The 22611-nt window shown below is 38.9% G+C and overlaps 1 protein-coding gene across 10 annotated transcripts in view; it reads right to left on the reverse strand.

Moving 5' to 3' along the window:
- Positions 1 to 2333: 2333 nt before the first annotated feature.
- The window catches only part of SPIN1 (spindlin 1), a 109927-nt gene continuing 89649 nt past the window's right edge, over positions 2334 to 22611 (reverse strand). For all 10 annotated transcript variants that reach the window (XM_084629288.1, XM_084629281.1, XM_084629279.1 and 7 more), the window contains 3 exons: positions 12034 to 12287; positions 10587 to 10820; positions 2334 to 5542 (listed from right to left, as the gene is read on the reverse strand). In XM_084629288.1, the coding sequence (XP_084485414.1) occupies positions 5343 to 5542; positions 10587 to 10820; positions 12034 to 12287 (688 nt within the window). In that variant the 3' untranslated portion in view covers positions 2334 to 5342. The remainder of the gene's footprint in view (positions 5543 to 10586; positions 10821 to 12033; positions 12288 to 22611) is intronic.

The following is a 22611-nucleotide window of genomic DNA, read 5'->3' on the forward strand; positions in this document are numbered from 1 at the left end:
AAGGATGAAAAAAATCACTTTTGATTTCCTCAACTCCAAATGATTAGTCATTCCTCCTCAAAATTAGAGAGAGGCCATAAGGGGGAACAGCACAAAACTTAACAACCAGCTACTCCAATTCACTCCTTGCAAGCAACAATGGATTACCTGGTGTTTTTGCTGAAGTAATCAGTAAGGTAAATGTTAACAAGGATGCCATTTAAATGGCTATTAGGCTTTGAAGTAAACACCTCAGAGCTAAACAGGAACAAATTATTCCTTTCTGAGATATTGTTTTAGAATGTTTGCAGACACATGAAGACAACCTTGCATCAGTTTAAAGCCAGTTCATATTTGGAAGGCTATCCTTCCATTCATAAGAGGTCTAAAAAGACCTTTAGCTATAGTTAAGCAGTTTTAGGTTCTGCAGAGAATACATAGAGCCCTACACAATATAAATGACTGTTTAGGGCTGTGATATCTGCATCTTCAATGTTTACACATTAAACAACTATTTGCTAGCTTTATGTATATTGCCCTCAGATGGATTAACACATCTGCCTTCCTGAGTATCATTCTCTCCCTCCCCAAAGTCTTAATCAGTTGTGTAAGGATGGTTGAAGGGACTTAGTACCATGAAGAGGGTTAACATGTCTGGGGAGGTGGCAGAGGGGAAGATAAACAACCCCCCAGGAGTTTCTTTAACTATCCACTCTGGAAGCAATTAAGCAGTTGGTTAAATGTGATGTAAAAAAGGTAGAGTATCAAAGAGACTATATTTTAGTCCTGTAACTGGCTGCCTGATTATAAATATAATCCAGGGGTTTGAACTGATTGCAATGGAACAGATAGTAAACATTAAAATAAGTCAATTACTTAAAGTAATTTTCACTCAGACTTATTTCTCAGGCAGCATAATCCAGTCAATAGAACATAGGATGGAATCAGAAGAATCTGGGTGCAATTCCCAGTGCTGCAGCTAATTTGCTGTGTGACCTTGGGCTAGCCTCTTAATTAGCTTGGTATGAAAAGTTCATCCTTTTGAAAATCAAGCCAAATATTTGGATGCCCAAAGCGCTGAGTACCCAACAGCTCTCACTGACTTCAAAACGCATTCCTGTATGCTCAGCACATTTGAAAAACATCAGACCACTTATTTTAGGTGTCTAAAGATGGGCTTACAAGCTTACCTTTAGGCACCCTATTTTTTAAAAATATTGTCTTCACGTATACAGTGGGAATAATACTTACCCATCTTCATAAAGCTGAGGTGAAACATATTATGCCTATAATTGAAGCAGTTTCAAACCTCCAATTTTCAGTCTTTTTTGTGTTGTGAGTGAAATATAAATTCAAGTTTTGTTTTGTTATTTAATTATGAATGTTGATTCAAAGCAGGCATGGAAGTAAGTGTCTACAAACTGACAAATGCTTCTGGAGTTCACAATTTCTGAGTCACTGCTTTTAAGAGTGCAAACTATAACGTGCACTGAAAATACAATAATTTACAGGCTCCTTCATGCATGTGCAGAATTCCCTTACACAGTGTTTTGAGAAAGTAAATTTAAGCACTATGCTTCACCTCAATCAGATTTCATCCACTTTAAATGCCATCTTATCAACATTCATACCTACTTGGCAAAAGAGAGAAGAAAGATTTGTTTTAGCAAGCAAAGAGGTTTCAAATGGCAAATTATTATACCAGTATAAATGGCTCAATGTTAAAATAATAAGTCCTTTTTTAATTATAAAACTGAAGAAACTGCTTCTTCACAATTTTAGACCACACCACTACATTTTGCTCGTGAGAACAAAATTTACAGTCATAAGTTGCACATAAAGGGTTTATTTTAAATGTTTTAAGGATAGAGTTACATCATAATTATAAAAATTACTTACAGAATTAAGTAACAGATTTAAAGTGTTTATACTTCTAAATGCAGAGAACAGGGAACTGTCTACATTGTTCAAAATAAAATAAAAATAATGAAACCAAGCTCTAAAGATGAAGTCATTACCTAATTTTAAAATGTGAACACGAAGACCTTTGAACTATACACATACCAAGAACCATCCAAATTGCACTAATGATGTAAAATACAAAAAGCACAGCATTTTAAAGGAACAAGAAACTGTTTTAGCTATAATTCTCCTTCCCTGTATTGATTGTAATTGCTGCTGTCCTCGAAGAAACCTTCAGTTTTAAAATGAATCAATTGAAAAAAGAAAAAAAAAAAAGACTTATGTATTGCGATTTGTGAAGTTTAACAGGGTTTTCCCCAATGTACTTAGGTCTTTATGTTTTCTATTTCAACTTAATTTAGGGTTTGGCACTCAAAAGAAAAAATGTGGTGTTTTAGATTCAACTGTGATTTTATTTACTAGTGAACAGAATACATGGTCCCTTCAAATGCTGTGACACATACAACTGGAAAATTACCTTCTGTTGGCACTATGCTCGCCTCACCGGTGCATTTAGTCCTACTAACATCCATTAAAACAGCACAATAAGCAAATTCACAAAAACTGAACACAAAATAAAACAAAACAAAAACAAAAAACCTAAACATTTTTAACATGCAACTTTAGTTTGTTACATTGAACATTCTACCTTCTAAGCATGCAAAAAAGGATGGTCTGCATTTAAGATTTTTTTTTCTTTTTTAAATTTTACATGGCAGCCTGACATCATACACACACACATACGCACACACGCACACACAATATACAACAATACTACAGCAGGTAAATGAGAAAGGCCAATAACTTTTATACACAGATCCCGGCTTGTGCTGTGACAAGCCCCATGATAATTTTGGAAAGTAATGTTGAACCCCTAGAACAAGGAACCAACATTTAGTTACCAGGGTAACGCAAGCACTGCATGCAGATCTGAAACATGAGCCTAAAACAAAGCCCAAAGCAGAAGGGCAGGAAGTGGAATTAGTGTCAAGCCACAAAAAAGGTGATTTAAGCTATCAAAAAACAAAACAAAACCAAAAAAACCCAATCCAAAAACCAACAAAGCAACAGACAACGGGGACACTTAAAAGGCCATAAAAAATTACAGATTATACTCCACTAATTGGCAGATTATGTGGTATATTAAAGTGGCTTGCAGAAAACCCACAAATGCAAGCCTTTAATGCTAAAAATGTTTCAGTAGACCTAAACTTCAAATATTTCAAAACAAACTTTGTTTTCCTCAGATGTATAGCCCAAAATTCACTGTACTACGTTATGCACGTATCCTGTGTATAATCAATACACTCACTCATTCTTGTGCCACAAATATCAACTTGGGCTCATGGAGCCAGGCTCAGCTTTGAGATTTACATGCAGGACTCTTAAGAGTCAATAGAAAACACATAACAGATCTGCAGGATGAAAACACTATGTTGCAAATCTGCTCACTTTGTTCAAAAACACAAGGAACATTTATGATTCAGGTACTTAGTACTTAAGGACTGCATTGAGAAGCTATTCACTGAAAGACAATGGCCTGCCTTTGGTTGCCCATGATGAAATACTGGACATAATGCAATAGTAGCAATGGACAAAGAATTAAGGTACTGTATTTATATGGTGAGTATTTGTTACCATTCAACAGCATAATGAGGCACAAGCCTTAAGGCTAAAATATGAAGTCAGGCAAAAATGGATAGACAGGGGCTTAAACCACTGAATCTTCAATGTCAAGGACATCCATAGTAGAGGTCATCTGGGCCTCAGATCTCTGATTAACAGCACCTTTTTCTAGTCTTCTGTGTAAGGTTGGGTATCTGGGTGTTCCTCCCCTCAACAGTGATAACTGGCTTCACATACTAGCCTTCTGTGAAGCAGTGCTTTCAAACTTGCAAAGCTCTGCCCTAATGTGACATGACAATTTAGTTGCTGAACTGACCATTTTTGCCATTCTGATTACTTTTAAAAACTGCCAAATTTAAAAAACTACCTTGGTTTACAACTATCTTGCAAGATTAAAACCGTGAAAGGATTCTTCTGCTGTGGGCTGCTATTTACATCCACAATCTAATGCAGATGACCAACCACTGAGGCTGCCTATAGCTTTCATTAGTTAGTACACCACTGGCATGCAGAACTCTAGTGTTCATTGAATGAAATTCACGTAACAGCATACCTCAAAGCGAGTACAACGTACACCACAAAAGGCGACAACAGGTTTAAGCTGTAGATGATTTGTCCGGACACTCGTAGAAAAGCCAGAAAGAAGAGCTAAGAAAGATGTTTTCTTGGGAGAAAATAATAATAAAAAAAAAAGGAATGCAGCAGACTGAGCAGAAGGCAACAAATGCTTCTCCTTCTCTAAAATAAGTCTTTAATGAAAGAGGACTGTTCTTTCATGAGGTTTTTGTCTTTACATGTAACAGATAAACTATTAGGCTTTTAAGTCCACACACAAACATCCAGGTTGCTAATTTTTATATTAAATGAGAGACTACTGATTGCCAATGTGTAGTCTAAAGATCTTTCTGAAGTAACATAATGTTACGACTGTTGTGGCACCACGCACTTGGGTTTGTTAAGACGTGTGTATAACAAAAATACAACATTTAGAATTGAAGGCAGCCTTGTTTGGTTTAGTTTTACTGGTTCCTACAACTTGTAAATGTGGGCCATTAACCTGCATTTTCTAATCAACAGTTTATATAGATGATTAAACCTTTTATAGTTTGAAGCCTTTTCACTGAAAGGTGCAAGTCAAACATTTGATGTTGTACTGTCTTGTGTCTACTAAGAGGCACAAATATTCCCATGTACTGCTATTTCTTAAAAAGCTACCCTGAAATAAGGTGTAGAAACACAGTAGATTGATGTTACTTGGGTTAGGCACTCCTTAAAACTGCACAAACCAACCATTTACTTCTTTTTGAAATCATCTCAACCCCAACCCTGAAAACAAGGACTGCCAGTAGCCAAGAAATTAGATTTAATGTTACATAAGAAGGCAATATTGAAAATATCAAACTACACTTGCATGTGGCAGTTGAACAGGTGAGTGCGAGGTTGAAGAAAAAGTTAAAGGCTATGAAAAAATTTTTAGATTAATGATTACAACACTAGATCAACTTTACACAGCTTGAATTTGCAGCTGTTTACTTTAACTCCCTCTCCCCAAAAATATAGTGACTTCCTTCAAGAAAAGGAGTTCCCTTTCACAAAATGTGTCATGTTCACACAAATTTGTTTGTATTATTCAGAACAAAACAGTTTTGTTGGCAGAGATTGTGGGTTCGCAGGGACATTTAAGCTTTCATTAAACTGGAAAGCAGTCAAGTCTTTGTGTCTACAAATTTTACATTTAATAGTTCCACAAGTTTGGCAAAAGTTCACGATGATGTCTAAGATGTTTTCACTAAATCATAGACATAAATATGGAAATCATCATCAAACTTGATGAAATAGACAGAAGGTTTGGCTTCAACTTGATGAATGACCATGCCAGTCCTTTTAGAGCCATCTTCTTTGGCATATTCCACTTGTTTGCCTACCAGGCTGTCCACAACTTCACCTGGTTCCCGTTCTGCTGGAGGCGAATCATCTGTAACACAAAAATAAGATGTGTTTAGTTAGGAGTTTAAGGATTTTTGATCCACGTAACAACTGCAAAGATGTCTTCAGAATTTATTTAAATATCAGGAATGGTGAGAAGAGATGAATTACATTGTTTGAGAAGAACATTTTAAAAGTTGTAGTCTATTCAGTCAAACAGAGTTCATCAGTTCCACAGTTTACAATTACAGGAAAAAATTTACTTAGGTAACACTGCAACCAGAATTTTAAGAAACTGAAATCTTATACTAGCCTCCTAGACTTTCTGCATCTATTAGCTCCTGTGTAGGCAAATACACATAAAGCAAAGTAACAAATGAGGAAGTTCTTTGAGATGTGTGGTTCCTGTCTGTATTCCACTGTGGGTTACGCATGGAGACTATGTGTCTGGAGCCAGAGAATTTGAAGTAGTGTCTGTGTATGTGCCCTGGCTCACCTCAACAGTTCCTTCTCCACCATGAATCAGATAAGATCTGAAGCAGAGGGGAACGAGGGTGGAAGAGGAATACAGATAGTGACCACACATCTTAAGAACCTACCGTTACAGATAAGTCTTTTCTTATTCGTGTGATGGTCCCTATTGTAGTCCACTGTGGGTGATGGACAAACAGTACCTAAACAGGAGGAAGGTGCGAGGATGTGGCCGGTATGGCTGAGCGGACTACCGTTTTCCCACAGGAGGCATCAGCAGAATAATCCTGCACCAGTCTTACAAATGGGTGAATGGAACTCCACATAGCTGCTTTACAAGTGTCCAGGAGGGTACCTCCTGAAGAGATGCTACCGTTGTTGATTGCGCTCTGGTGGAATGAACTCTTAGCCCCAGCGTGAAAGGGGAGGGGTTTGAGAGCTGACAGAGTAGAATGCAGCCAGATATCCATTTGGAGATTCTCTGGGTGGAGGCGGCCTGCCCTCTGACTGTTGTTGATACAGAGACAAATAGTCACAGGGATTTCCTGATTGATTTTGTTCTCTGCAGGTAGAAAGCCAAGGCTCATCAAACATCGAGGGAGTGGAATCTGCGGAAGCATGTGGTTTTGGGAACAACACAGGTAAATTAATGGACTGGTTAAGGTCAAATTCCAAAACTACTTTAGGGATGAATCTGGAGCACAGATGTAAGGAAACCTTATCCTTATGGAATACAGTGTATGGAGGGGCAGCCATCATTGCTCCAAATTTCCCAACATTTCTTGCTGATGTGATGGTTACAAGAAAGGCAACATTCATGGAGCGGAAGGACATGGAGCAAGTAGCTAAAGGCTCAAAGGGGAGTCTTGTTAGCACTGAGAGAACAAGATTCAGGTTCCACTGGGGCACAAGCCCCTGAGTAGGCGGGAAGGTTCTTACCAAGCCTTTCCAGAATCTATTAGTCAGTGGGTGTGCGAAACCTCAGTAGTCTTGAGAAGGTGAATGGTATGTACTGATTGCTGCCAAGTAGACTCATAAGGAACTGATGCAAGGAGCCATGACTCCCTGCACATGACAACAGCAGTTGCCATAACTCTAGAAGAGGTATCAGTGGCACTGACTGCAGATTGGAGGGTGGTCCTGGCTATCAGTCTGCTTTTGTACATCAGAGGTAGGAAATGAGCTCTGTCAGTAAACTTCACAAACTTGCCATAGTTTAGGGAATCGTATTTAGCCAGCAATGCCTGGTAACTGGCTATTCTGAACAGGAGGCTGGATGATGAGAAGAACTTTTTTCCCAGTAGATCCAGGTGTTTATCCTCCTTGTCTGCAGGAGTAGACCTGGCATGTTGCTGTCTGGTCCTTTCAGAGATGGCATGGACCAACAACGAATTAGGAGCTAGATGAGACAACAAAAATTCTGCATCTTTAGCCAGCACATAACAATGCTTCTCTGCCCCTTTGAGGGTAGGAGCACAGGTAGCAGAGGTGGCCAAACTGTGCTAGCTTGCTCCAGTATAGTTTTGTTAACAGAGAGAGCTATTCTCTTGGGTCCGGAGAGGTACAGCATGATTAAGAGTTTGCTCTGGGAATCCTGGATCTCCTCGAGGGGAACATGAAGCTCTCCAGCGACTCTGCAGAGAAGGTCCTCGAAATTCCTCTTCCTGAAGTCATTGCGGCGGGGGGGTGGGGGAAGAAAGAGAGAATGTATGTATGGAGATGTAGAAGCAACCGCTTCATCTGGGGAAGATGATAGCAGTCTTCCTGGTTCTGGTGAAACCAGCACATAGTATTCTTCCTCCTATGTCAGATCCAGAGGTAGATCAGAGCAAATAGGTGCAAGAATTAGGAGTGCAGGGAGTGATGCTGCACCCCCTGGCTTGAAATGGTTTCCATCATATACAAGGTTACAGTTTGATTCAATGGCTCTCAGCACCCCGACTACACATATTGTTCCAGCATCCCTGATCGGAACATTTCCTTAGAGATGAGGCAAGGGGTGACTCCCTAGTAAATTTGATAGACTCTGCAGGGTGGTACTGGTCCTGAGGCCCCCCCCCCCCAATATGGACAGCAGGAGGTGTCAGTAAGTGGTCACAGGGGCCCTGTAGCATGGAGTATCAATGGCTCTAAGTCAGATGAGGCAGAGGTTGTTTTTGAGCTTGTGTGGGTCTTTTGGGTAGTGGAGGATAAGTATGGTAAGTGAAGTTTCCAAACCTCAGGAAGACTGACTGTTCCTGGAAACACAGTGACAAGTACAAGAGGCTCCAACATCAAGCCCAGGAGATCAGAGTATCAGAACTCATTAACTCAATCTGTAACTATGAAAAGTATATACACCTTGTCTCCTCAGCTATGAGGTGGGGTGGGGGGAAGGGGGGCGTAAAGGAGGGAGGGAAGGGAAGACACAAAACCATGGCCTCAGTCCAATAAAAAGCCATTTGTCAGAGCTGGGATCCTTTCCTGCCCTGAAACAGAAAAAAGGACCAGGGACATTTAAAATTGCTTTTGGTAGAACACAGATTTATTGATTCATGACCCCATTTCTGAAACAGTACCACTGACTTGTTTGGGAACAGGTACAATTACAGCTTCCATCGTCCGTGATTCATGCTGGTGGCACACAGGTTTTTTTCCCCCACTGCCAGATGGAGAAGCTGGGTTGATCTGACAATTAGCATATCACTCCAAAGAGCCATAGGCTGTAACCTTGAGTATATCCTGGTTGTTCAGGTATAATGACACTGGTGTGATATTGTCTACTAATAACTGTACCACATAGTTAAGAACCCAATGAATGGATTCCAGCAATAATGTTTATAGAAAGCTTCATCCATCAAGGACTTCAGCAACTAAATGAACAACCCATTATAAAGTCAAAGCATCTCTCACAATTCATTCACCTGGGTAAAGCGGTCCACTCTTGAAAACTTTTTGTTTTTATTTTTTTTTTAAAGGAATTTTCCTGTTTGTTTTCTAGATTTGTAATTCAATATTTTCTACCCTGGAAGACACTGTGAATACCTGGAGATCTACTATTAATATAACAGCACAAGAATCAAGAACCTCATTCACTGAAGGTGGGGGTATGTCATTTTTATTCAGACTATTTAAAACACTGATTTTTGTTTTTCCTCTGTCTCATTTTTAAAGATTCAGCACTTCTCTCCTTCAGTTAATGGAAGAGAAATCTTCTAGTACCCATCTGACGCTCCTTCCCCTCGCCAAATCCACAGAGCAGCCAAGGGAGGAAAAGGGAAAAAAAAATCAAACTAATAGTTTCATTGCTGATCATTTTAGCAGAAATGCTGAGCTAATATGCTTAATAATCATAGCTGGATGTAGGGGTATAATATGCTACAATGAAGTGAGGGAGACAATCTCTTTCCCCCCAAAGTTTATACAAAGTAAACTCTATTCCTGGCCAAGAGGGAGACGAGATACAACCCCCGCTTCTCCTTTTCCCTAGTGCCAAAAGCTTCAATTGCCACCTGAATTTAAAAAAAAAAAAAAAATCCAAGACACACAATCGCCCCTCTACCTTCCTGGATTTCAAAAATCCGTCTCTCAAAACCTCCAGCCTCCCCTTGAATAACTCCTGTAACAGACATGGTCAATACGAAATCTGCACCACACAGAGCACAAAGTGGGGGCAGTGTAAAGTGAAATTTAATCAAAAAGGGAATAATATTAAGACAAGGGTAATTTTTAATGAACTAACATTCAAGTCTTTTAGAGATGTTTAAAGAATTCTATTACATTCTTTTTATCATACCAACTTGCAAACAAACTGGTTGTTCTCATCTACATTTACAGGGCTGAAAATTAAATTTAGGGAAAAACCTTCACGATGTGTGTGCATGTATGCTCATTTCATTGTGTATTATAATGTTTGAATGGCACATGTGCACACACATTGTTTTCCCTTACCATCTTTCCTATAGTGCTACTGACTCAGAAACACACATACCAGAAGTCTTTAAGAGTTATCAACCAAAATTCCCATGTCCTGATATGATCATTTAAGAAAACAGTGTTTAATTGGGTGACAATGATTCTAATTTGTGCAAAATCCTTTGAAAGAAATTCCAAATTCCTTTGTTACACTTGCTGTATATCTGGTTTAGATACACAGACTGTCAAGGACTACACGTGTTTTCCTACATGCATTGTTTCATTTTAAAATGAACACTTATTTCTCCCTCCTCCCCTCCCCCAAACACACACAATGTTTAATTAGTGTACATGAATTCATCTAGTTTCACTTTCACCCTTATGATCTGTTATATTTAGTTAAAAGGTAACACAATGGAACAAAAAAAGCCTCATTTTGCTTCCCCATCAAAATTGTGCTATGATTAAACCAATATTTTTGAGGGAGAATACCTATACACATGGAAAAAGTGGATGGTGTTAGTATAAGCTAATACAATAACCATTTTATCCTTGTTTCAGATTACCACCATTTAGGAGTCATCCCTAATATTAAGATCATATGAATCTTTTGCAGTTCTTGCAGTTTGTCAGCTCTTTCATTTCAGTAAACAAACAAACCCAATGTCTATGGAAACTGAGCTCTCATTTTAGTTTTAGAAGGAAAAAAAACGTACTAGCGTACTTACTGGAATCAGGCATAATGCGGAGGTCACCTTCTTTATAGTCATCTAAGAGCTGATACATGTACAAGACAGGATCCTTCTCATAAGTAATATAAAACCACGTGTTCATTATAGGAGCTCGAGCCAAGACCATCCCCCTCCACTCATCTTTTGAGCCATCCTCTGTTTCAAACATATGTTCCACAGCTTTGCCAATCATTGTGTCTGCCAGGTGGGCATCACTGATTCGAGAAGAAGCTGAAATACGTACACAATATTGCATAAAATTCAGGACCTCTTGGAAGCCTGCATACTACATCTTCCATAAAAATCATAAAAAGGGCTTCATTCAAATTGTTTTCTTTACAAAATAGACAATTAAATGATTTAACTGGTAGATATTTTTATTCTCTGGGTATATCCAGATTACAAAGATGTGGAATTCTAGCTATGATTATTAACTAAGGGCTTGTCGACATTGTCAATTATTCTAGAATAGCTATTCCCGGTTAAATTCCATGTGTGGATACACTTATTCTGGAACAAGAGCATTCACACATGGAGCTAATCAGGAAATTAATCCACTTTAAACTCACACCCTACTGTATTCCAGATTAATTTTTATGTGTAGACAAGCCCTAACTCACTGCACTCACACTACAGAAAAGTATAATTAGAAACACTAAGGAAAACCGATTGTGGGTTACAGAGCAGATGCCACAACATCTTTGTTTCTATTAAAAATAAACTTTTAGCAAAAGGGGTGAGGACTGATCATAAAATAGCCTTAAGAGTTTTCTACTGTCACTGAATTTTTTTCTTCTTGAAGCACTGCTAACTCCTTGCAGCCAATAAAAAAAACTGATCTAGTTTGAGAGTCAGTGACAATTTGCATGAATTCTGAACTTTAATAAATGTTTCAGACATCCTACATGTTTTAAAAATTCAGACTGAGCTATTGAAAACAAAACACATTAATTCAATTATTTCATTTTTAAAGAAATTTCACTTTATTTTTATTACTTCTCAGGAAAGGCATATGAGAAACACTTAATACAGGACCATAGAATATGGAGTACAGCAAAGAAAATCCTCATGAAATTGAACTGTAAAATGTGAACTCTCACTCAGCATCAACAAATTAGCATTTAGCAGAAATATCAGTCTAAGCACTACATAAGCTTTTGAGAGAGCAATCTTGGCTGTGAATAAGGTTGATCAATATTATATCATATATAAACATGCCGATTAGATGACTGACAATTTACAGTACTGAACTTCTATAGCACTCCATGTAATATAAAGATAAGTTATTTAATTTGTGAGAGTAAAATTTCCTCCTCACTCCAAAATAGGGAGAACATTTACTAATAAAAGTCCACAGACTTGACAAAATGCAATGCAGCAGCTCCATCCAGCATCCTGTCCAGAGCATGCAATATCATATGCACATGCGTCAAAAAGCACTTACCAACTCTGTCTGGAAGGACTTCAAGCGCTGACACTCTTTCATCTTTGTGCAGTTCTAGTCCATAGACACAATCAAATCCATCATACTTAATAAGGTAGAGAGAAGGGTTTACAGGAACCTGATCAAGAACTGTCCCCTTCCATTGTGTTACAGGTCCACTCCCTTCTTTCCATCCATGCTGTATTCTGCACCCTACAATATTTCTTCGGGGCTGAGAAATGGGTTTGCTAGGTCCCACGTTGTTTCGATGCTTTCTGTATATAGATACAAACAGGATTAAGCTAGTGTGCAGAAAAATGTCTTTTATTCTATTTATAACCCAATGTAGTTCAATGTTTTATTTTAATACAAGTATTCCTTATTTTTTTTATTTAATACTTGTATGATTATTTAACAATGTTAGACACGTTATAATGTAGCTTGTATTATAGTGCACCTCTTTCTGAATAGGCCAAATTACTGTACTAATTGCTTTAAATTATCTAGGAAACACACTACTACAATGCTGAAAAGAAAAACTATGGTCCTGTGATCAGTTGCTATGCTGCCAAATAATCTGAAACTAAACAAGCTGGTCAAATTTTTGCCCAACAGATTTTCAGCAAAAATGCAGTTTTATCAAAATAAAAGTGTTTTGTAAGAACATATCCATTTTAACAAAATTGACAGAAAAAGATCCAAAAGTTGCATTTCAATAGTGTTGTCTGAAATCATTTAGTTTCTACTTTAACATTAAAATATTATATTCTGTATTACACGTCTGGGATGGTTTAGGTATAAACTTGGTCCTCCTCAACATGGGAAGCAGATTAGGGTGACCTTTCTAGGTCCCTGCCAGCCCTACATTTCCATGATCCTACATATAAAATATAATATAAAAAAGTTCAAACATTTCTTGAATCAAAACGCTGCTGAACTGAAACTTTTCTGAACTTTCAATTTGTGGGAAATTTTGAACTTTCAGATTTTTGCTCAGATTTGGAATGAAATTTTTTGAAATGTCAGAATTTCTTGTCAATTTAACTTCCTGAAAGCACAACTCACCTGTTTTAAAAGCTCAATTCAGTCATCAAAGGAAAGTTAATTAGAGCCATGCCTATATCTCCTATTAACAAGGCATCAATATTTGTCAGATGCTTAACTAATCAGAGGCCAATATGAAGGATGCCTCTCACACCCACAAGCAGGATAAGAAGCAGCCATGAGCATTTGTTGGTCAACAGCTGTTTCTGTAGTAGTGTGTTTATGTATTTTCTCTGTTCTCCATGCCTATGCTGGAGTTCAAGTAACTTCTCAAACTATCAGTAAGTGCAGCATCACTTGAGAAGTGCTCATCAAATATGGGTGTAGCATGCCAACAAGAAAAGCACTCTTGTGATGTTCCTTTTCAGTACAACGCCACTAGGGTCAGATGCAAAGAAGGAGCAGTATGGAAGGTTCTCCTTAGAGTGATCAGTGAGGACTAGCAATCTACTTCTGCTCCTTTCTCTGTCTCTCTCTTCAGTGGTTTATTCTTTCTTTATGGAACCTGCCACCAAAAACAAATAATTGCCAGCACAAACCACTTGACACTGGTTAATATCGCCAAGTCTTCCTCACGTTATGGTTGTGAGAGATCTTACTTTTGCTATCTGACAAAGTACCAAACTGTAACTAGCAGTATTTAACAGTTAAAAGTCTTATTTTTGTAATTCATTAAAACAAGTTAAGTGACCATTTATAGCATCTATGTAGGAACTATATGGTTACCAATATATTGTAGCAATTCTAAAGAGATAGAAATATAAGTATTAAATTATTTCATATATTTATTTTAGCTTGCAATAATCTGTGCCATTAATATACTATTCACATAGCTATCGCATTAAGATAAATTGTTTTTTCTTATGATAAACTTGAGATAATTTTAGTACAGTTTTAGAATAAATACTGTTTGCTGCAACCTTGCCAACTTCATTTAACTTGGAATAAATATTTACACAGCATTAATTATTAGAAACGGAATGTCACAAAAAGCAACCTATATCATTCCCAGAAAAAAGTTGGCAACAGTGTAAAGTATTCTCAGCAGTAGTGAGCAGCCTCTCAGAAAGGAAGGTTACTTACCTTACAGTAACTGACGCTCAAGCTGCATAGTCCCTAATGGTATTTTTGCCCCAGAGACCAGAAGATTTTTCAGTAGCAAGGTCCATTGATCCAGGCCTGCACCCTACACCACCTTGTGCTCTGAATCAAGGGCATTAAGGGGTGGCACAGTTTGACCACCTCTCCAGTTCCTAACTCTACCCTGAATCAAGAGAGGATGTGAGAAGAGTGGAAGGAGGGTGGGTTGTGCAGTACCCATAGGGACCACACATCTCAGAGAACTCCAGTTACTGTTAAGATAAGTAACCTTACTTTCTTCTTTGAGTGCTGTTCCCTATGGGTATTCACTGCAGTGGATTCCCAAGCAGGACTCACTGGAGGAGGAGGGTGCAAGCAAATATGCTGTGCCATAGATCACAGGACAAAAAGTAGGCATCAGATGGTGAAGCTTGAACAAGGGCTTGATGTCCAATAAAAATGTGACTCGAGCCCCAGGGTGCCAGTCTAAATATTTATGAGACGAGTTCTTTGCAGGGAAGGCACTGAGGTAGCTTGTGCTCTGGATGGGTGAGCCCTGACACTCTGTAGTGAAGGGGCGTTCATAATCCCATAGCCAAGGAGGATGCAGTCCAAAGTCCATTTACAGAGTTTTTGCAAAGAGACTGCTTCTCCTTTCATTCTCTCGGTGATGGAAACCAATAGTCTCAGCAACTTCCTAAAGGACTTTGTCCTTTACAAATAGATGAGAACTCTGCACACATACCTGTTACTGTGGGATTTGTAGAATAAAATAGGCAATTTTGATTCAAGTGAAATTCAGAGGGAACCTTTGGATGAACCTCAGATGGAATCTGAAGGGGACTGTCTCTGTGAAACACTGTATAGGGAAGGGTCCACCATGTCTGAATGCTTGAATGGTGGGCTGAGAGAACCAGGTTCAGGTTCTAGAGAGATGTAGGTTTTCATAAGAGTGTGTGTGTGTGTGCGCGCGTGTGTGTGTGTGTGTGAGAGAGAGAGAGAGATTCTGATAATACCTTTTAAGAATCTCACAGTTGTAGGATGCGTGAAAACCGAGCAGCTCACCACCAGAGGATGGAAGAAGTTAATACCTGCTAAATATACTCACAAGGAATGAATAGATAGACCAAATGTCTTTAAGGACATATCTTTTACAGACTAAACAAACTCAATTTTTAAAATCTTTCCTCAGAGGTCACGTTTTCTAGACCTTTAATCATTTTTGTTGCTCTTCTCTGGACTTTCTCCAGTTTGTCCACATCTTTTCTGAAATGTGGCACCCAGAACTGGACACAATACTCCAGTTGAGGCCTGATCAGCACGGAGTATAGAGGAAAAATTACTTCCCGTGTCTTGCTTATAACATTCCTGCTAATACATCCCAGAATGATGTTTACATTTTTTGCAACGGTGTTACACTGCTAACACATATTTAGCCTGTGATCCACAATGACCTCCAAATCTCTTTCTGCAGTACTCCTTCGTAGGCAGTCATTTCCTATTTTGTATGTATGCAACTGATTGTTCCTTCCTAAGCTGAGTACTTAGCATTTGTCCTTATTGAATTTCATCCTATTTACTTTAGGCCATTTGTCCAGAACATTTTAAATTTTAATCCTACCCTCCAAAGTACCTGCAACCCCTCTCAGCTTGGTATCGTCCGTAAACTTTGTACGTGTACTCTCTATACCATTGTCTAATCACTGATGACTGTAGAGGGTTTCCTGCTGTTAAGGATGGTTTGGACCTCTTCTGAGCACGATCTCTCTAATCTCTTTGTCTATTCAAAAACCATGCTGCCAGATGGAGGGACCCTGGCTTGCAATGGTGGTTGTTCTGGCCTCTGTTCTGAGACCGTCGATTCAGGAATGGTTGTAAGCATATGCATGGGTAAGAGGTACAGGGGGTCAGTCCAATATTTCAGCGTGCTCTTTGCTTTTGGTATGGTCAGTGCAGATACATGCTCCCGTGAGCTTCAGACACACCCCTACATGGGTGTTGAGTCTGACTAGATGGGAGAGGAGGGGAGAAGCAGTCGTTTTCGTCAAGAACTTACAAGACTATTCATCCTGCTTCTTATGGGGACATTTACACATACCATCCTCATGTCTCTGTTTAGAGAGGTCCTCAGATTTGATCAAGGATCCTGAGCTAGGGAATGCCAGTGCCGGAGGGTCACTACTTGGTAGCTCCAGTCAATGTGCCGGGGAGCTCAACATCCAGGATCAGATTGGGGCCCCATGGAGAGCTCAATTAAATATCTGCAAAGCTAGAATTCACAAGACTGTCTAGTTCATGGGGGAAAGAATGGCAGTTCTCACACTTAGAAGGAATGTGTAATTCCCTGAGATAGTACAGGCATCTCTTGTGAGGATCACTAACCAGGAAGACCCAGAAGGTAAACAATTCATGCAACCCCTTACACACTCAGCTCAGAACATGAGGTGGTGTAGAGTGCAGGCATGGACTGCTACTGAAAAATCTTCCTGTCTGAGGTGCATGGAGCACATGCTCATCCCAGTGAATATCAATAGGGACCTGCACTCAGAACAAATAATGCTTGGCAGAGATCCAAGAAATGACAGATAGCAGTGAGATCTGGAAAAACTGTTTATAAAATGCTTCCATCATTCTATAAGGTTGCTGAAGTAGGAAATGTACTGCTCCATCAGATACAATTATAACTATACATTCACTGGGAACTGCAATTCCTCTACAGTTTCTCTCACTCCAGCCTTGCATTCTCCACGACGAACTTCTTGGTGGGCAGTTTAACAGTATTTTCTTCATTTTCAGATTTCACTTCTGTCACAATTATATGCAGTCTTTAGCAGTATTTTCTAGAAAGGCTTTGAATGGCCACCTTGGCATCACAGATTATAACACATACATAACTTAAACCTTTTCCCAATTAAATACAGCAGAAACATGAAGTTCAGTATTTCATTTTTATAAGCAACTTTTCAAAACATGCATGTTTAAGAGATATAACAGGTCTTTGCTAATTTCTCTTGTTAAATTTGCTTACTAAATATATCCACTACAATGTCAGCAATATTTCATTAGGAAGGTATCAGTAATGTGAAATTTGTTCCTATACAATGAAAATAATCTGATTTTGTAAGCAATAAGTTTACTTCAACAGAGTCCCACGCTAAGTCATCTTTTGATTAACTGTCTGGTGAATAAGCTTAATTCTTTCTGAATGCTAACTGAAAAAAATCTATTAGGACAAGTGTTCAAAGAGACACTGCCAAGTTTAAATCATTTTAAACAAGTTTTCGAACATGTTATCAATATCTTAGAATTAAATTTGAATTTTTAAAAATATCTCCCCCGCATCATTTATGCTGTTTATGCTTTGCATTTCACTCATTTTAGACATAGTGAACCACTCTGTTTCAGTTTTGTTTATAGTCCATTTCACTTTCTGGTCATAATGCATATAATGCTTCAATATTGGGACTGCAAATAATTCAGGGGGATATTTAAATAAAAACCGCTCGCTATTTTCAGTGAAATAAAGTTCCACAATCATTGTAATTTAAATTTTGGGCCTGAACTATCTTTAAAATAACCAACAAGCTTCTAGCTCATAGCTACTTTTAAACATACCACTGCCTAAAGAAAGCATCATGAACGCAAACTTACAAAGTAAAAGTGAACCAGTATCTCTTCCAAAAGATACTGAATTTAAGAATAACTATTTCCAAAGTGTTTTACACTCAAAGAGACGTCAAATAGTTTTTTATTATACTGAGATTTACAATTTCAAATTAAGGTCATACATCAGGAAAATATTCAAGTCAATGAACAGATGTAATAACTTAATTCTAGTTTAGCGCTACTTTAAAAAAAAAAAAAGTTTTACAGTGCAATTAAAGTTGTTTGGGTGCCCTAACTGTGCTTTTCCAAACCTTAACATATTTGGATTTTTAAAATTTAATCTTAACTCTCATTAGTATTGCTGAGAGTAGGCTGTCCTCTTACTTAGAGATCCTCCTTGAAATATGACAGAGCCGGTACTTTGAATTATCAAAGTGAAAGGTGAGAAGCACCACTATGATTGCTCTACTGCAACTGCTATACTTGCATTTCCTGTCTGCAGTTGTACTATAATGATGCAGAGGCACCTGTTGCAAGACACAATAATGATGTAAATACCTATGCCCTGTGTTACAACACTTGTTGCAATGCCTAATGCTGTAATGTAGCAAGCTGTCAGGCAGTCAAGTCCCAAACAATTAAGGGCTTTGTAGAGGGCACTAGAATAGTATAACCTGATAGGTGACCAAAAAAAAAGGTAACTGGGGTGGTTTGCCCTGGAGATGAAAGGTAAAGTCCTAGCTAGGCACAGATAAAGTGCACTTTTGGCTACTGCTGCTACTTGATCACCTCACCATAGCCTAATACCAAATAAGATTCCTAGATTTTGCAGCTTGCTAATAAAAGTCAGAAAGAGGCCCCTCAGTCTAGGGATTTGTCCACAAACCTTGTTAATGCCTTCTTGTTTCCCCCAGCTAATCATCTCCATCTTGTAAGGCTTAAGCAGCCATTAACTGACATCATCCAAACCCTAGTCTTGGTTAGGCACCAGAAAAGTAAAAGGGTAAGTTATTGACCTATAGTAACTGGATTTCTTAGAGATGTGGTATTTACATGTGTTCCATTTTGAGTGCATATGCCCGATGTGCTGGAGAACAGAATGCTTTAGTCAGCAGTATCTGCTGATTGCACCTGCTCCCTTGATTACCTTAAGCCCTTCCCCCTCAAGTAGTGTTGCCAGTTTGGGTTGGACATATTCCTGGAGGTTTCATTATATGACATAATCTTTAATTACAGATTAGTCTTTAATTCCTGGAGACTCCAGAGCAATCCTGGAGGGTTGGCAACCCTATCCTCAATGCTATAAGGGTGGGTGGAGTGACCAACCGATTCTCAGTTCCTGCACCACTATGAAGAACAGACTATTAGACTTGTCAGTATCATGGAGAGGAGGGTGGGTTGTGAACACATGGAAATATCACTGTGAGTTTACTTAAGACTGCAGTGCAACCCTCCCAAACTGGGCATCTGAACTAAGGAGTAATGGCTAGTGAAAGTATTACTCCAAGCAGCAGCCATACAGAAAATCAGCTATGGGTATTTCCTTGAGATGCTGCAGAAGTGACCTGTGGTCTGGTAGAATATAACCTAACATGACCTGGAAGTTCTAAATTGGCCACCTCGTAACATACCTTTATGAAGTGTGGCACCCATTCAGATATTCTCCGAGTTGAGGGTGCCTGACCCTTGGATTTCTCGGCAATAGATATAAATAGCATAGGGGGCTGCCTGAATGGTTTTGTTCTAGTCAATTAAAATGACTCAGATATTAAGTCCTATATATAGTAGATAATATAACATATTTTATATGTTAACCAAATTCCCTTTAATGCTGTGCAACTATAAATTTAGTGCCCTCTTCCTATTAAAATTTCTCTGACCTTCAGTTGAACCTTAGTGGATAAAGGAAATATATATTCAATAATGGAATGTGTAATCTTTTCCCCTGTTTTTTTCCCTTACCTTGCTAACATAGCCCATATGTCCAGGAAGGAACCCTTGGAAACTAATAAGGATCTCTATTATTATAGAAGTGTGTTATAATAAACCAGCCTGATTAATTGATATGAGGTTCTTATAATCCAATTATGTTCTGTGATAAGACGTATTTGTTATCACAGATATTTTCTGTGATTTATCAAATGACCCACTGAAAGACGTTTTTAACTCATTAGGCTTGTTTCAACAGGTATTCTTAAAAAATGATTGCAATAGAAATCCCTTTAGTTTATCAATCATGTAAACTGCGATATCAAAAGAAATTCCATAAGTAATTAGGTAAATTGAAATATTAAAAACAAAACACATGGTTTTGGGGAAAGTAACTTTTCACTCCCTGCAAAGAAATTTCTTTGTTTCACATCTTATAAAGGAAAGTTTTGGGTGTTAGTTTGGGAGTGAATAAACTGCCATCATTCTGCCAGTTACAATGAGAAATGTAGTCTTCATAGACAAATGAAGTAATGAGCATTAGTCTAATGGCTCCAGTGGAGGTTCCATCAGGTTAGTAAGCCTCACATTATGATTCCAAGATGGAGGGGGCTGTCTTATTGAAGGAAAAACTCTAAAAATACCTTTCACAAACTTTAACAAGTATGAGAAAAAAACTGGATGGTCTTGAATTGGGGGAAGATATGCGGAGACAGCGAACACATAATGAGCTTAACAACAAACCAGAGGTTTATAAGGATAATAGATATTGAATGATATGAGAGATTGATGTCTCTTATGGAGAAACATTATGCTGGTACGCCCAGGATGAAAAATGATCCAAGTTTGCAGTATAATTTGTCCTTGTGGATTGCCTTCTGCTTTGAATCCATATGTTTCATATATCACCAGAACAAGTCTTCTCCAAGTCTGTTAGCCAGACAGTTTCCATGCCATGAGGTGTAGTGACAACAAATCTGGATAATTACTCATAACAGGGAAAACATTTAAGTCTAGTAGAAGTGGTAAGTGATATTGCCAATACCGAGAATTTCTGATTTCTGTGAAACAGTCATGCGTGGACCAATCTAGAGCTATTAGGATGATTAAGGCCTTCTCCTGTTTGAATTCCTTAACACATATGGGATCAGAGGAATTGGGAGATAAGTGTATAATAGACCGTGAGTCCAAGGGATTATGAAGTTATCTCTTTGAGAACCCAGACTCTCGTCCCTCCCTGGAATAAAACGCTTTGCATTTCTTGTTCTGTTCAGTGGCAAACAGATCTGACTGAAAATGGACTTGTTGACTGATTTTTTTATGAACCATTCATGATTCTGAGAAAAATGCCTACCTGGATGCTCTACCTGCCAGCATGTTGTATAGGTCTGTGAGATGCACTGCAGTTAGTGTTATGTTGTGCCAGATACACCAGTTCCATAGAAGGACTGCTTCCCTGCACAAGAGCATTGGTTTGGTTCCTCACTGTTTACATAAAACATCACGGTGGTATTGTCAATTCTTACCTGTACACTCATCTTTGATATGAGGTAGAAAGGCCATGTATCAAGCTTTACTGCTCTGAGCTAAAGGGTATTGATATGAAGGCATGCCTCTCTGACACCACTGATCCTGTACTGTAAATGTTGTTGAGATGGGTTCCCCAACCCAACAAGGAAGAATCAGTCACTAGTGACTCGTGTAAGGTGCTGGGAAGAACGATGTGGATCTTTCCATGAGCTGAGGGAGTTCACAACTCCTTAAGAGATGCTTACCCCATATCTATTTTGTCAACAGCACGGAAATGGACAATCCAAAAACAGTCTTGACCACAATGAAAATGCAGTCTGGTCAATAGGGTCACAAGCGTACATGAAGCCATGGGACCTAAAAGCTGGAAACATATCCTTCTTGTAGTACACGGATTTTTATGAAGTTGATTGATCAACTCTATAATGTTCTTGAATCTGGCTGTGACAGGTATTCCATGGAGGTTTGAGCATTGAGTAGAAGCCCAATAAATTCTATCTTCTGTGTTGGGATTAAATGAGACTTTTTCACATTCATTCTCTGTCCCAGTTTGGAGAGCAGATGTACGAGGAAATCTGGTCTTTTGTGTGCTTTTACCCTACACTATATAGATTTCACAGGGAAGACCAGTGTTTCCCAAATTGGGGGTCCTGACCCAAAAGAGAGTTGCAGGGGGTCATGGTAGTGCCACCCTTACATTTGCACTACCTTCATAGCTGGGTGACCGGAGAGTGGTGGCTGCTGACTGAGGGCCCAGCTCTGCAGGCAGCAGCGCAGAAGTAAGGGTGACAATACCATACCATGCCATCCTTACTTCTGTGCTGCTGATGGTGGCAGCTCTGCCTTCAAGGCTGGGCTCCCCGCCAGCAGCTGCCACTCTCCAGCTGCCCAACTCTGAAGGCAGCGCTGTCACCAGCAGCAGTGCAGAAGTAAGGGTAGCAGTACTGCAACCCCCCTTACAACTCATTTTGGGGTCAGGACCCCTACAATTACAACACTGTGAAATTTCAGATTTAAATAGCTGAATCGTGAAATTTACAATTTGTAAGATCCTATGACTGTGAAATTGACCAAAATGGACCCTGAATTTGGTAGGGCCCTACCAATAATATGTTCTTTTTCTTGAACAGTCTGAGCTGGTAGCTGGTAGCTCTACAAAGCTTTGGCAGACCATTCAGCAGACTAATTCTTGAAATGACTTATAATCATCTAATGAAGATGCCTGACGAACAGTCAGCCTCATTCTGTGAAGACGACAGAATATTCTCTGGGAATGTTTCAGAAACTTGTTGCTGAAATATGTACTCATACAGAAACTGATGAAGAAGAGAGTCCGGTTCAACAATACTTGCAGATTGCTGTGGTTGCTTTTGCATGACAGGCAGATCTAGGCGTGAATGAGATTTAACC

The sequence above is a fragment of the Lepidochelys olivacea genome (assembly GCF_965140295.1).
Source record: "Lepidochelys olivacea isolate rLepOli2 genome assembly, chromosome: 5".
NCBI classification, from domain to species: domain Eukaryota; kingdom Metazoa; phylum Chordata; order Testudines; family Cheloniidae; genus Lepidochelys; species Lepidochelys olivacea.